The 14,845-nt window shown below is 54.2% G+C and overlaps 1 protein-coding gene across 4 annotated transcripts in view; it reads left to right on the top strand.

Annotated features, from left to right (window-relative positions):
- The window catches only part of LOC140384761 (SH3 and multiple ankyrin repeat domains protein 2-like), a 1,513,496-nt gene extending 1,506,374 nt beyond the window's left edge, over positions 1-7,122 (top strand). For all 4 annotated transcript variants that reach the window (XM_072466758.1, XM_072466757.1, XM_072466755.1 and 1 more), the window contains one exon: positions 5,605-7,122. In XM_072466758.1, coding sequence (XP_072322859.1) covers positions 5,605-6,175 — 571 coding nt within the window. In that variant the 3' untranslated portion in view covers positions 6,176-7,122. The remainder of the gene's footprint in view (positions 1-5,604) is intronic.
- The last annotated feature ends 7,723 nt before the right edge of the window (positions 7,123-14,845 follow it).

The following is a 14,845-nucleotide window of genomic DNA, read 5'->3' as shown; positions in this document are numbered from 1 at the left end:
GGCGGGGATCACGTCGCGCCAGTCGGGGATCGTTGGCAGTGACCCCCCTGGCGATTCTCCGGGCCCCGATGGTCTGAGCGGCCGCCCGTTATCGGCCGGTCCCGCCGACGTGAAATACACAAGGTCCATACTGGCGGGACCTGGCTCTGAGGGCGGCCTGCGGAGTCCTCCGGGGGGGGTGGGGGGGGTGGGGGGGGGGCGGATATGGAGGGGGCGGGGTGGGGGGGGCGGATATGGAGGGGGCGGGGTGGGGGGGGCCCCAAGGCGACCTGGCCTGCAATCGGGGCCCACTGATCTGTAGGTGGGCCTGTGCCGTGGGAGCACTCTTTCCCTCCGTGCCGGCCCCTGTAAGGCTCCGCCATGGCCGGCGTGGAGAAGACGCCCCCTGCGCATGCACCAGAACACACTGCTGCTCCCGCGCATGTGCCAACTCGCACTGGCCGTCGGAGGCCCTTCGCCGCTGGTTGGGGGAGAATCCCGGCCATTTTATTTGGAGGAAGCAAGTGGAGTTGAAGGAGGAGCTGTTGAATCGCAGAAGTTTAGGCGGAGAAGGCACTGTATAAATACCTGACTTAACTGCATCAAAGAAGTGGCGACTTTAACTTCAATATTTGTGAATGGTTTTTTTTTAGATTCAAATTGCAATGGACTGTGTTGAATCTGAAGGTGAAGTAAAGCAAGAGCGTTCACAAAGCGTGGAAAGGGAAGTTGGGGAATTTGAAACATTAGGAAATACGTTTGGGTATTTATTTGGTTCTGTGGAGGTGACAAGTATTCGAGCTGCTGAATCAGCAGTTGCTTAGCAACTAATGGCCTGGGCAACCTTGAATCCAGTGAGTAATGTTGCCCTGATAAACACATGACTGTTGTTAAGTGCAGGAAGAGACATCTCATTATGTGGTGTCTTCCATCTCATTGTTAAAATTGTGTCTGCTTTCCTGATTGCTGTTTGCAGGAGACCCCCCTTTTTGTGAGGGCCACGAAGAATCCAGCACAAGTTTTAAGGATACAAAGAAATAACATCTATTTACAATAACATGTATATATACAACAGCAGCAGCGACCTCGCTTGCTGCACACTCCGTCCTGCTGGTTCCAAACTGGCCAGCTTTATTTATACAGGGAGTCTGCTAATGATTTCTCCGCCCCTCTCACTGGGGAAGCTCATACTCCCACAGGATTGTGGGATTGTCATTAGCCCCCAGCCAATGGTAAGCAGGCAGGTTATAACACCCTGTTTGAGTGGTGCCCCCAGCCCCCCAGCTCCCAAGCTGCTTTGCTCTCTGCTTCTCTTTTCATTATCGCCCCAGAAAATGACAAGTTGCCAAGACATTTAAAAAATCTACAATTAACATTTGTGATAATTCCACTGCTAATGACCGACCATGCTGTAAGAAGTGGATTCATTATTCCATCGGTAATGCCGCAGTATTTACAAAATGTAGGAATTCTGGGGCTGGATTCTCCGCCCCGACAGCCGACCAATGAGGTTCTCACTTACGGGGCAATTTAGCGTGGCCAATCCACCTATCCTGCGCATCTTTGGGTTGTGGGGGTGAAACCCACGCAGACATGGGGAGAATGTGCAGAGTCCACACGGACAGTGGGCTGGGATCGAACCCGGGCCCTCAGCCCCGTGAGGCAGCAGTGCTAATCACTGCGTCACCACGCAGCCACTATATTTTGTGATTCTATAATCTCCAATAACCCTGTGCACCAGCCACTGCCTATCTGCAACCTCCTCCGACCCTCCCTATCTGCAGCCTCCTCCAACCCTCCCTATCTGCAGCCTCCTCCAACCCTCCCTATCTGCAACCTCCTCCAACCCTCCCTATCTGCAGCCTCCTCCAACCCTCCCTATCTGCAACCTCCTCCAACCCTCCCTATCTGCAACCTCCTCCAACCCTCCCTATCTGCAGCCTCCTCCAACCCTCCCTATCTGCAGCCTCCTCCAACCCTCCCTATCTGCAACCTCCTCCAACCCTCCCTATCTGCAACCTCCTCCAACCCTCCCTATCTGCAGCCTCCTCCAACCCTCCCTATCTGCAACCTCCTCCAACCCTCCCTATCTGCAACCTCCTCCAACCCTCCCTATCTGCAACCTCCTCCAACCCTCCCTATCTGCAACCTCCTCCAACCCTCCCTATCTGCAACCTCCTCCAACCCTCCCTATCTGCAACCTCCTCCAACCCTCCCTATCTGCAACCTCCTCCAACCCTCCCTATCTGCAACCTCCTCCAACCCTCCCTATCTGCAACCTCCTCCAACCCTCCCTATCTGCAACCTCCTCCAACCCTCCCTATCTGCAACCTCCTCCAACCCTCCCTATCTGCAACCTCCTCCAACCCTCCCTATCTGCAACCTCCTCCAACCCTCCCTATCTGCACCTCCTCCAACCCTCCCTATCTGCCACCTCCTCCAACCCTCCCTATCTGCCACCTCCTCCAACCCTCCCTATCTGCCACCTCCTCCAACCCTCCCTATCTGCAACCTCCTCCAACCCTCCCTATCTGCCACCTCCTCCAACCCTCCCTATCTGTCGCCTCCTCCAATCCTCCCTATTTGTCACCACCTCCAATCCTCCCTATTTGTCACAACCCCCAATCCTCCCTATTTGTCACCTCCCCCAGCTCGTTAAAAGCCTCCCTATCTGTAACCTATTCCACTCCTACAATCTTTCTTATCTGTAACCTCCTCCAATTCCCACAACTCTTCCTATCTCTGTAACCCAATCCTCCTAGTCTACAGCCACCAATTCCTCCAACCCTCCCTATCTGTAACCTGCGCCGGCTCCTCCAGCCTATTTAAAAGTCTAATGATGACCATGAAACCATTGCCGATTGTCGTAAAAACCCACCCGATTCGCTAATGTCCTTCAGGGAAGGAACTCTGCCGTCCTTGCCGGCCTACATGTGACTCCTGGTCCGGCCTACATGTGACTCCTGATCCACAGCAATGTGGTTGACTCTGAAATGTCCTCCAGGATGGGCATTAAATGACGGCACAGCCAAATTTGTCAGAATTGGCATCGGTCACAATTTTCCGATTGTCCTCGGGTACAGCTGTGGTGCCAGAGGACCAGGTAATTGCAAATGTACATCGTTGTGCAATAGGGTTGTCGGGACCAGCCCAGTAACTCGGGGTTAATCAGTTTAATCTTGGTGGTGAGAAAGCTTTCGGAGACGACAGGTGCGATTCAGTGGACTTGAGTTAAAGTTTGCTGAACGGTGTGTTTGGCAGCGCCAGCCTGGCACCCGGCGGGCACTGCCAGCTCGCCAGCCTACCATGGTGGCACTGCCAGGCTGGGTGCCCAGGTGGCAGAGGGATATTTAAATGAGCCGCGCGGCCTTTTGGAATTCCAGCAGCCCCATCCCGCCAACAGGTTGGCATGTCGAGGCCACTGAATCACGCCCAGTAATCCAGAACAAAATTAACAAGTTGCCTGGACAAATGTGGTTTCATTAATGAAAGCCAGCACAGGTTTGTCAAGAACAAATTGTGTTTAAGTAACTTGAAGAGGTTAGAGAGGGTTGGTGAGGGTAATGCAGTTGATGTGATATATGTAGATTTCCAACGGGCGTTTGATAAAGTCTCACATAACAGGCTTGTTAGCAAAGATGGAAGCCATGGAATGAAAGCAAGGAAGTGGTAATAAATCTGAGGCTCGGCCTCAACCGGAAGATTTGCATCCAATTCTGGGCACCATACTTTGAGGAGAAAGTGAAGGCATTGGAGAGGACGCAGAAAAGATTCACAAGAATGCTTCCAGAGATGAGGATCCAGTTACCTAAACAGACAGGAGAAGGAAGGATTGAGGGCAGATTTGATAGAGGTTCAGGATCATGAGGGATCTGAACAGAGCAGACCGGGAGAAACCATTCCTGTTGATCGCGAATGAGAGAACTTAAAGGCTCATCTGCCATTCTCTCCGGCCCGATACTCCACAAGTCCGGTGGTAGTGGCGGCTCTGAGGATCTAGGGGCAATGGAGGAGATATAAGAGAGTGGAGGGAGCATCGATTTGGACCCCGATTTATAATAACCACAGGTTTGTACCGGGTAGGCTGGATGGCGGGTTCCAGAGTTGGCAGAGGGCAGGAATTAGAAGGATGGGGGGTCTATTTAGGAGCTTTCCCAGCTTGAAAGCTTTGGAGGATAAATTTAAATTGCTAGCAGGGAATGGGTTCAGGTATTTGCAGGCACGAAACTGCCTGAGAAAACAGGTGCCGGCCTTTCCGCTGCTGCCGCCACGGGGGATACGGGACAGAGTAGTTTCCAGTACCTGGGTGGGAGAGGGGAAGGTCTCGGATATTTACCAGGAGCTTTCGGGGGCGGAGGAAACTCCGGTGGAGGAGTTTCAGGGCAAATGGGAGGACGAGCTAGGAGGAGAGATAGAGGCGGGGCTATGGGCGGATGCCCTAAGCACGGTTAATACCCCCTCATCATGTGCCAGGCTTAGTCTGATACAATTTAAGGTAGTCCACCGGGAACACATGACAGCGGCTAGGATGAGCAAGTTTTTCGTGGTTGAGGATAGGTGTGCGAAGTGCACGGGAAGCCCAGCAAATCATGTCCACATGTTCTGGGCATGCCCGAAGCTTAGAGGGTTTTGGCAGGGTTTCGCTAAGGCAATGTCCACGGTGCTAAAAACACGGGTGGTGCCGAGTCCGGAGGTGGCGACCTTTGGAATGTCAGATGATCCGGGAGTTCATTGGAGAGGAGGCGAAAGAGGCCGACTCTTGGCCTTTGCCTCCCTGGTAGCCCGGAGACGGATCTTGTTAATGGGGAGGGACTCGAAGCCCCCGAGTGTACAGACCTGGGTTAGCGACATGGCTGGGTTTCTCAGTCTCGAGAGAATAAAGTTCACCTTGAAAGGGTCAATGGTCGGGTTCACCCGGAGGTGGCAGCCGTTCGTCAACTTTCTCGGGAAAATTAAAATGTCAGCGGATACAGTATTCCAAGGAGGGGGGGGGGGATTGTTGCTGTATGGTTGGGGTGTGTGAAGATTGGGCTGGGGGGAGAAATGTTTATTTTACCATGTTGATGTCATTGTTTATGTTACTGTTCGAAAAATTTTCAAACGCCTCAATAAAATATTATTATTTAAAAAGAGAATGAGAGGACACCAATTTATGGTGAATGGGGAAAGAATCCACGGGAGTGAGGAATCTTTTCCTGTCGTGTGGTTAGGATTTGGAATGCTCTGACTGTGGAGACAGGTTCAGTTGTGGCTTTCTTAAGAGAGGAAATTTGCAGGGCTCAGGGGTAAAGGTGGGTGGAGTGGGACTAGGTGAGTTGCTCTTGCAGAGGGCTGACATGGCTAGGGGAGGCCGAATGGCCTCTTTCTGTACTGTAAACATTGTGTGAAACTCCCCTTCCTGTCCCTTTGAGATTTAATTTTTGTCTCCTACCAATTTTGACTGGTGGGTGGGAAGGAATGGCGTCTAAAATCAGCAGCCCGACATCCTGCCTGAAATAGGAGCCCATAAGGGGGACCTCAAAGCAGCTGATTACTGGGGATGATACGCCTCCTCGACACCACCCCTTCCCCATTCCCAGCCCAAAAGCAAATAAAGTAACTCTTCTTGTGTTAATTGTTCCACAGGATTTCCGATGGAGTAAACAGTCCTTCAGGTGTACAGCGGAATGCAACTGTAACGTTCACCATTCGGCCTGGAGCCAGCCAACCCATCACCGTGCAGAACCGCACATCAGATTTTGACAGTATGACGATTTTAAAACGGGCCCCGAGCCCAGTGATCTCCCCGACGGACAGTGGCCAGGCCCCCAGGCCTTCCTCTCTCCCGACGGCCATTGCTGCCTCGCCAACTCTTTCCGATGCCTTTGGCTTCCAAAGTCAGCCGCTTGCCGGGGACGGGCATTTTAGCGGCCAGCCAGGCCGCAGCCGGTCCCCCTCCCCATCCACGTTACAGCAGCCAGCCTCGAACAAACCCTTTGCGTCCAAGGCTGTCCTCCTTTGGACTAAACACGATGTGGCAGACTGGCTGGACACTTTAAACCTTGGAGAGCACAAAGACGCGTTTTTGGATAACGAAATAGATGGGACACATTTACCGTCGCTTCAGAAGGAAGATTTAATCGATCTCGGGGTGACGAGAGTTGGGCATCGAATGAACATAGAGCGAGCTTTAAGACAGCTACTATTGGTCAGATAAACATTTATTTGAATGCTTTACAAAGTAACTAAAAGATCTCTCATTATTTTTGTCAACAGTCTACATTCACCATAGCTCTGGCTGGAATATAATGTGCGACTGAAATATTTTTAAAAGCTCAGCATGAACATTTGTTCTGAGACAAGCCTCTAGTACATTAATAAGCACAATACGTTGACTGTATCAGTGGCTCGTCAGTCAAGCAATGCCGTGTGCCACTGATGTGCTGAGAAGAATAGTGCAAAAGTGAACATCCTTTTGTGATGTAAATATACTACAGCATAATCTATATTTTGAACAATGACCTTTTAATATTGACCTCACTTGGACTTGTGTCTTAATGATACTGTAGTTGAACCAGCAGAGCTGTGTTATATACTTTCTACCTTTGCTTATGGCATTTCTTCACAAGGATCACCATCAATATTGTAGAAGATGGGCAGCAGATCAGCTCACCTCCCCCACCCCTGTTTCCCTCCTTTATTTTCCTTTGGACAAGAAGTGACGCTGACTGGAATTTTGTTTCCTTTCTGCTGAGCAGTCATATCATTTCCAGTATTGTGTGTGATGGGGAGAAAGAAGTATTAAGCTCTTTTTAACGTTTCACATTTTGACACACTCTCTTAATACTCTACCATGGTGGGGCACTGTTGTAGCGTTTGTCCGATTCTTCCCTCGAAAGCTTAACACAGGATTTGGTTTTTGGTGTCGCTCTGTCTTTTTTCCGATGCTGTTGTCAGGAGCTGCTCTTGAGAACGGTGATAAGGGTGTTGAAATTATTGTCTTCCAAAAGAGGCAGTTGATTTACCACAATTATTTACTAGAGCAGTCTGGAGTGCTCTCAATGGGCCATGTCTTTATTCCGCCTCAGAGCACATGGGTTTGCTCGTCTGAGCTGTGTTAGGAGAACATATCTTACTTAATGAAAATAAAATTTAAAACTTAAAGGGGTTTTCTACTTGTCATTTTCGCTGCTATTCTTTTTACACAGCTATGTATACATTTATTCTGGTAATTGGGTTAATAACGCGTGATGCTGAGGTATTCTAACGAGGAATCGAGTTGCACAGTTAATTAATTTTTCAACCCACTGTGCCAAAATACAAGTGAAGTTAAATCTGAGCAGATTTCTTTTTGTGAGTTAACTATAGTAGTGGATGATTTTATCCTGGCCTTTTTTTACGTGACTAGACATTTATCCTGACATATAAGATTAATCATATCCGTAGAACAGCAGGTACTTGAAACGCATTCCCTCTGCCATATTACACACTCACTCACACTTTTTAGGTCTGCGTTCCTGTTACATATTGTAATTAAAACTGACAATCTTGAACACTTAGTAACAATTGTGGATACAGTACCAAATCTCACGAGATGTAAATTGTGTATTAACATACAGGAACCCCTGTTTCCGGGAGACTTGCACTTCATACTGTTAACTTCAACAGAAACAATTAGGTGTGACTGTTGAGGGACATTTTAATTCACAGGTTTTATTTCTTGCACAGCTCTCAGTATTTATTTGTGGTATTTATCATTTAGCTGTATAGTTGATTCACTGACTCCTCTGCAATTGCAGCTGTGGAATTATCCAGTTGATCTGGCAATGATTACATCAATGAGCCTACAATATCATTTTCTTTCCAGATAATAGTCACTCAGATTTAATTTTTTATTTTGCTGGTGCATTAAATTGTATCTCACTTTAATTTGTGTAAAAGACTTGTGTTCAGATTTTTAATGTTGCTGTAATTTCTGTGATTTGTATATCTTCTAGATTCCATTTTAAGAGCTCCTGTAACTTGCACTTTCCCAACTCCTCAATAACTTGTATGGCAACCAAATTATTAAATAAGAAATAAATATTATAACAGCAAATAAAAGTTGTGTTACTGACTGCAGAGATGATACCTGTTGGCCAGAATCCCCAGTATCCTTGTTATTGGCCCCTGTTAATCGTAGTTTCAATAGCGAGAAATTGATTTGAATTTCTGTTTTGCTTGAACCTCATTTGTTTTTTAACCTTTCCCCAGTTCTCTGCTGTTCAATGTCCCTCAATGACGGGTACCACTCACCGATCTCAAAGGCAGGAATGAAACCTCAATAAAGCTTCTGATCTCCCTCTCCCCTCTCCCCATCTCCCTCTCCCCTTCTCTCTCTCTCCCTCTCTCTCTCCCTCTCTCCCTTCCCCATTACCAACAGGGGCTGGTTTAGCACAGGGCTAAATAGCTCACTTTTAAAGCAGACCAAGGCAGGCCAGCTTCACAGTTAAATTCCCGTAACAGCCTCCCCGAACAGGCGCCAGAATGTGGCGGCTAGGGGCTTTTCACAGTTCACATTTGAAGCCTACTTGTGACAATAAGCGATTTTCATTTCATTTCATTTTCATTCTCACTCCCCCCGCCCCCCCTTCCCATCTCAGGCTTACTCCCTCCTCTTTCCCCTACAGCCTTGTACTTTTCTCTATCGCTCTTTCTACCCTTTGCACAAGTGCCCCTCCCACCTACCTCTCCTACCTCTCTCCTCTTGCTTTCCCTAATGCTCTCTATCTATTTAGCTTTCACTCACACTTCCGGTTGCGGCTAGACCGAGGCAGGTCGCACGTTCGACAGCTCCCGCCGGGAACGGACTTTTGGGCTCTTCAGAGGGGCCCCAACGGCAATTGTTTGACGGCTCCCAGTGTGGGAAGGTGACAGCAAGGTTCCCCCGACACTATATGGATTGGACCAGGAGTGGAGCGGTTAAAAAAGTGATCCTGGTGCTGCGGAAAGTGCGAGGGAGGAAAAGCAAGATGGCGGCGGGTGGAGACCAAGCAGCGTGGGCGCAGTGGTCGCAGGAGCAGCAGGAGTTCCTTAAATGCTGCTTTGCGGAGCTGAAGACAGAAATGCTGGCGCCAATGAAGGCGGCGATTGAGAAGCTTGTGGAGACCCAGAAGGCCCAGGGGGCGGCGATCCGGCAGGTGCGGCTAAAAGCCTCGGAGAACGAGGACGGGACCTTGGGCCTGGCGGTGAAGCTGGAGGCGCACGAGGCGCTGCACAAGAGGTGGGCAGAAAAATTTGAGGACCTGGAGAATAGGTCGAGGAGGAAGAATCTTCGGATTCTGGGTCTCCCTGAAGGAGTGGAGGGGCCCGATACCGGGGCATATATGAGCACGATGCTCAATTCGCTGATGGGCGCGGGTGCTTTCCCGAGGTCCCTGGAGCTGGATGGGTCTCATCGGGTCCTGGCAAGGAGACCCAAAGCCAACGAGCCGCCAAGGGCTGTAGTGGTGAGGTTCCACCGCTTTATGGACAGAGAGTGTGTCCTGAGATGGGCCAAAAAAGAGCGGAGCAGCGGGTGGGAGAACGCGCAGATCCGAATTTACCAGGACTGGAGTGCGGAGGTGGCTAAGAAGAGGGCTGGTTTTAACCGGGCTAAGGCGGTGCTCCATCGGAAGTGGGTGAAGTTCGGGATGCTGCAGCCAACGCGATTGTGGGTCACGTTCCAAGATCGGCACCACTATTTTGAAACGCCTGATGAGGCATGGAACTTTATCCAGACTGAAAAGTTGGACTCAAACTGAGGGTTTGTCGTGGGGGGATGTATACTGTGTTTACTGCGTTTGGGGAATGTTCTTTTTGTTTTGGTGCTGAGTGGGGATGGGTGAATGGATTTGATGTGGGGGCTGTGGGAGAGTGTGGGCGTCGGTGTTGGAGGGGCAGGGCCCCGCGGAGGAAGAGGGGGGGGGGTGGAGGCCCGGGGATGGGGAGTTGGGGTAAGGCCGCAAAAAGGAGCTGCGCCAGACGGGGCGGGGCCAGCTAAGACGGAAAGCGCGGGCTTTTTCCCGCGTTAGGGAAGGATGGGGGCGGGGCCGGGGGGGAAGGGCGGTGCTGGAGAGGAGCGCACACTGACTGCCAAGGGGTGGGGAGATTCTCTCACTGGGGGGTCGATGGAATGGCGGGAGAGGCCGGGGTCAGCAGGAGTCAGCTGACTTGCCGCCGGAGTGTCATGGGGGGAGCAAAATGGCTAGATGAGGATCTAGCCGGGGGGAACTGGGTTGCTGCTGCATTGGCCAAAGGGGAGCTGGAAGTAGGAGAGGTAGTCGGGGCGGGAGTCCATCGCCTGGGGGACTGGAGGGTGCGGGAGGCGCGGGCACTTGGCTGGCCTAGAAAAGGAGGTGGCTAGTGGGCAGGCGGGGGGGGGGGGGGGGGGGGTGGCGAGTAGCCCCCTGATCGGCTGATAACTTGGAATGTGAGGGGCCTGAACAGGCCGGTCTCCGGGTGTTCGCGCACCTAAAGGGACTGAAGGCAGGCGTGGTTATGCTCCAGGAGACACATCTGAAGGTGGCAGATCAAGTTAGGCTGAGAAAGGGATGGGTAGGGCAGGTCTTTCATTCAGGGCTGGATGCGAAGAACAGAGGGGTTGCAATACTGGTGGGGAAGCAGGTGTCGTTCGAGGCACTGAATATTGTAGTGGATAATGGAGGTCGATATTGATGTGTTGGGTGCTCTGCTACACAGACGAACCAACACGGTTGTGGATGGTACAACTCAGTTTTATTGCTAACATTTATTTACAGTGGTAAACTGGTTACTGAGGTTCGATCATAACCCTAGAATCTGTGGACCTATTCCTAATACTATCTTGTAGTGGCACTCAGCACATGGTGGATGTCTGAGTGGCTTGCTGTGAGCTCTGTGTCCTGAGCTGTCTCCTGCTGGAATGAGGCAGAAGTGTCGTGTTCCCTGTTTTATAGTGCGTGTGCTGTTGCCTGTGATTGGCTGTGGTGTTGTGTGTGTATTGATTGGTCCGTTGATCTGTCCATCAGTATGTATGTATGTTTGCACCATGATATTTACCTGAATATCATGACAGATATGTGATGGTGAGTGGTAGGTTGCAGGGGGCGCGAGTGGTACTGGTGAATGTATATGCCCCGAATTGGGATGATGACGGATTTATGAAACGCATGCTGGGTCGGATTCCGGATCTGGAGGTGTAGGAAGCTTGATAATGGGGGGGGGGGGACTTCAACACGGTACTGGACCCAGCACTGGACCGTTCTAGGTCCAGGACAGGTAAGAGGCCGGCTGCGGCCAAGGTGCTCGGGGTTTATGGACCAGATGGAGGGAGTGGATCCATGGAGGTTTGCCAGGCCGCAGGCCAGGGAATTTGCCTTCTTTTCCCACATCCATAGAGCCTACTCCCGGATAGATTTTTTCATTTTTAGTAGGGCGCTAATCCCGAAAGTGGAGGGAACGGAATATTCGGTCATAGCCATCTCGGACCACGCCCCGCATTGGGTGGAGCTGGAGTTGGGAGAGGAGAGGGACCAGCGCCCGCTGTGGCGCCTTGATGTGGGACTGTTGGCGGATGAGGGGGTGTGCGGGCGGGTGTGGGGGTGAATTGAAAGATACTTGGAGGCCAACAACAATGGGGAGGTGCAGGTGGGGGTAGTTTGGGAGGCATTGAAGGCGGTGGTTAGGGGAGAGCTAATCTCCATTAGGGCCCACAGGAAGTAGAGAGAGAGGAGGGAGAGGGAGAGGTTGGTGGGGGAGATTTTAAGGGTGGACAGGAGTTATGCAGAGGCCCCCGAGGAGGGGTTACTTAGGGAGCGACGGAACCTCCAGACGGAATTCGACCTGTTGACCACGGGTAAAGCAGAGGCACAGTGGAGGAAAGCACAGGGGGCGGCGTATGAGTATGGGGAGAAGGCGAGTCAGATGCTGGCACATCAGCTTCGTAAGAGGGAGGCAGCGAGGCAGATTGGTGGAGTTAAGGATAGAGGGGGGAATACGGTGCGGAGTGCAGTGAGTATAAACAAGGTATTTAGGGACTTCTATGGGGATCTGTACAGGTCTGAGCCCCCAGCGGGGGAGGAGGGGATGCGACGATTCCTGGATCAGCTGAGGTTCCCGAGGGCGGAGGAGGAGGTGGCTGGTTTGGGGGCGCCAATTGGGCTGGAGGAGCTGGTTAAAGGATTGGGGAGCATGCAGGTGGGGAAGGCCCTGGGGCCGGATGGGTTCCCGGTTGAATTTTACAGGAAATACGTGGACCTGCTGGGCCCGTTGCTAGTGAGGACTTTTAATAAGGCGAGGGAGGAGGGGACCTTGCCCCCGACAATGTCCAGGGTGCTGATTTCTTTGATCTTGAAGCGGGACAAGGATCCATTGCAATGTGGGTCGTATAGACCGATCTCGCTCCTCAATGTTGACGCTAAGTTGCTGGCGGAGGTGCTCGATTGAGGATTGAGGATTGTGTCCCTGGGGTGATTCATGAGGACCAGACGGGATTTGTAAAGGGCAGGCAGCTAAATACAAATGTGCGGAGGCTCCTCAATGTGATTATGATGCACTCGGTGGAGAGGGAAGCGGAGGTAGTGGCAGCTATGGACGCGGAGAAGGCCTTTGATCGGGTGGAGTGGGAGTATCTTTGGGAAGTTTTGGGAGGTTTGGGTTCGGGGAGGGGTTCATCAGTTGGGTCAGGCTGCTATATAGAGCCCCGGTGGCGAGTGTGGCTACGAACCGGCGGCGGTCGGAGTACTTTCGGCTGTACAGGGGGACGGGGCAGGGGTGCCCCTTATCCCCCTTGTTGTTTGCACTGGCAATTGAGCCGCTGGCCATGGCACTGAGGGAGTCCAGGAAATGGAGGAGATTGGTTCGGGGGGGAGAGGAACACCGGGTGTCGTCTGTCGCGCTCTCCCTGTCGCGCGCTCTGTCTCTCTCCATGGTGCGCGCGTACTCTCTCTCCCTGGTGCGCGGGCATGATCTGTCGCCCTGGTGCGCACGCGCGATCTGTCTCCCTGGTGCGCGCGTGTGTTCTGTCTCCCTGGTGCGCGCGTGCGCTCTGTCTCCCTGGTGCGCGCGTGCGTTCTGTCTCCCTGGTGCGCGCGTGTGTTCTGTCTCCCTGGTGCGCACGCGCGATCTGTCGCCCTGGTGCGCGCGTGCGTTCTGTCTCCCTGGTGCGCGCGTGCGTTCTGTCTCCCTGGTGCGCGCGTGTGTTCTGTCTCCCTGGTGCGCGCGTGCGCTCTGTCTCCCTGGCGCGCGCGTGCGCTCTCTCTCCCTGGCGCGAGCGCGCGAGCGCGCGCTCTGTCTCCCTGGTGCGGCGTGCCCGCTCTGTCTCCCTGGCGTGCGCGCTCTCTGTGTCACTGCTGCGAGCGCGCGTTCTGTCTCCCTGGTGCGCGCGTGCGTTCTGTCTCCCTGGTGCAAGCGTGCGCTCTGTCTCCCTGGCGCGAGCGTGCGCTCTGTCTCCCTGGTGCGCCGTGCCCGCTCTGTCTCCCTGGCGTGCGCGCTCTCTGTCTCCCTGGCGTGCGCGCTCTCTGTCTCCCTGGTGCGCGCGTGCGCTCTGTCTCCCTGGCGCGCGCGTGCGCTCTCTCTCCCTGGCGCGAGCGCGCGCTCTGTCTCCCTGGTGCGCCGTGCCCGCTCTGTCTCCCTGGCGTGCGCGCTCTCTGTGTCACTGCTGCGAGCGCGCGTTCTGTCTCCCTGGTGCGCGCGTGCGTTCTGTCTCCCTGGTGCGCGCGTGCGTTCTGTCTCCCTGGTGCGCGCGTGTGTTCTGTCTCCCTGGTGCGCGCGTGCGCTCTGTCTCCCTGGCGCGCGCGTGCGCTCTCTCTCCCTGGCGCGAGCGCGCGCTCTGTCTCCCTGGTGCGGCGTGCCCGCTCTGTCTCCCTGGCGTGCGCGCTCTCTGTGTCACTGCTGCGAGCGCGCGTTCTGTCTCCCTGGTGTGCGCCGTGCCCGCTCTGTCTCCCTGGCGTGCGCGCTCTCTGTCTCCCTGGCGTGCGCGCTCTCTGTCTCCCTGGTGCGCGCGTGCGCTCTGTCTACCTGGCGCGAGCGCGCGCTCTGTCTCCCTGGTGCGCGCGCTCTCTGTGTCACTGCTGCGAGCGCGCGTTCTGTCTCCCTGGTGCGCGCGTGCGTTCTGTCTCCCTGGTGCGCGCGTGCGCTCTGTCTCCCTGGCGCGAGCGCGCGCTCTGTCTCCCTGGTGCGCGCGCTCTCTGTGTCACTGCTGCGAGCGCGCGTTCTGTCTCCCTGGTGCGCGCGTGCGTTCTGTCTCCCTGGTGCGCGCGTGCGCTCTGTCTCCCTGGCGCGAGCGTGCGCTCTGTCTCCCTGGTGCGCGCGCTCTCTGTGTCACTGCTGCGAGCGCGCGTTCTGTCTCCCTGGTGCGTGCGTGCGTTCTGTCTCCCTGGTGCGCGCGTGCGCTCTGTCTCCCTGGCGCGAGCGTGCGCTCTGTCTCCCTGGTGCGCCGTGCCCGCTCTGTCTCCCTGGCGTGCGCGCTCTCTGTCTCCCTGGTGCGCCGTGCCCGCTCTGTCTCCCTGGCGTGCGCGCTCTCTCGCTGGTGCGCGCGCGTGCTCTGTCTCCCTGGTGCGCGCGCGTGCTCTGTCTCCCTGGTGCGCGCGCGCGCTCTGTCTCCCTGGTGCGCACGCGCGCTCTGTCTCCCTGGTGCGCGCGTTCTCTGTCTCCCTGGCGCGAGCGCTCTCTGTCTCCCTGGTGCGCCGTGCCCGCTCTGTCTCCCTGGCGTGCGCGCTCTCTGTCTCCCTGGCGTGCGCGCTCTCTGTCTCCCTGGTGCACACGCGCGCTCTGTCTCCCTGGCGTGCGCGCTCTCTCGCTGGTGCGCGCGCTCGGTCTCCCTGGTGCGCGCGTTCTCTGTCTCCCTGGCGCGAGCGCGCGTTCTGTCTCCCTGGCGCGAGCGCGCGTT

This window comes from Scyliorhinus torazame, chromosome 10 (assembly GCF_047496885.1).
Source record: "Scyliorhinus torazame isolate Kashiwa2021f chromosome 10, sScyTor2.1, whole genome shotgun sequence".
In the NCBI taxonomy this organism is placed as follows: Eukaryota; Metazoa; Chordata; class Chondrichthyes; order Carcharhiniformes; family Scyliorhinidae; genus Scyliorhinus; species Scyliorhinus torazame.
This window is presented reverse-complemented; position numbering and strand designations above follow the sequence as displayed.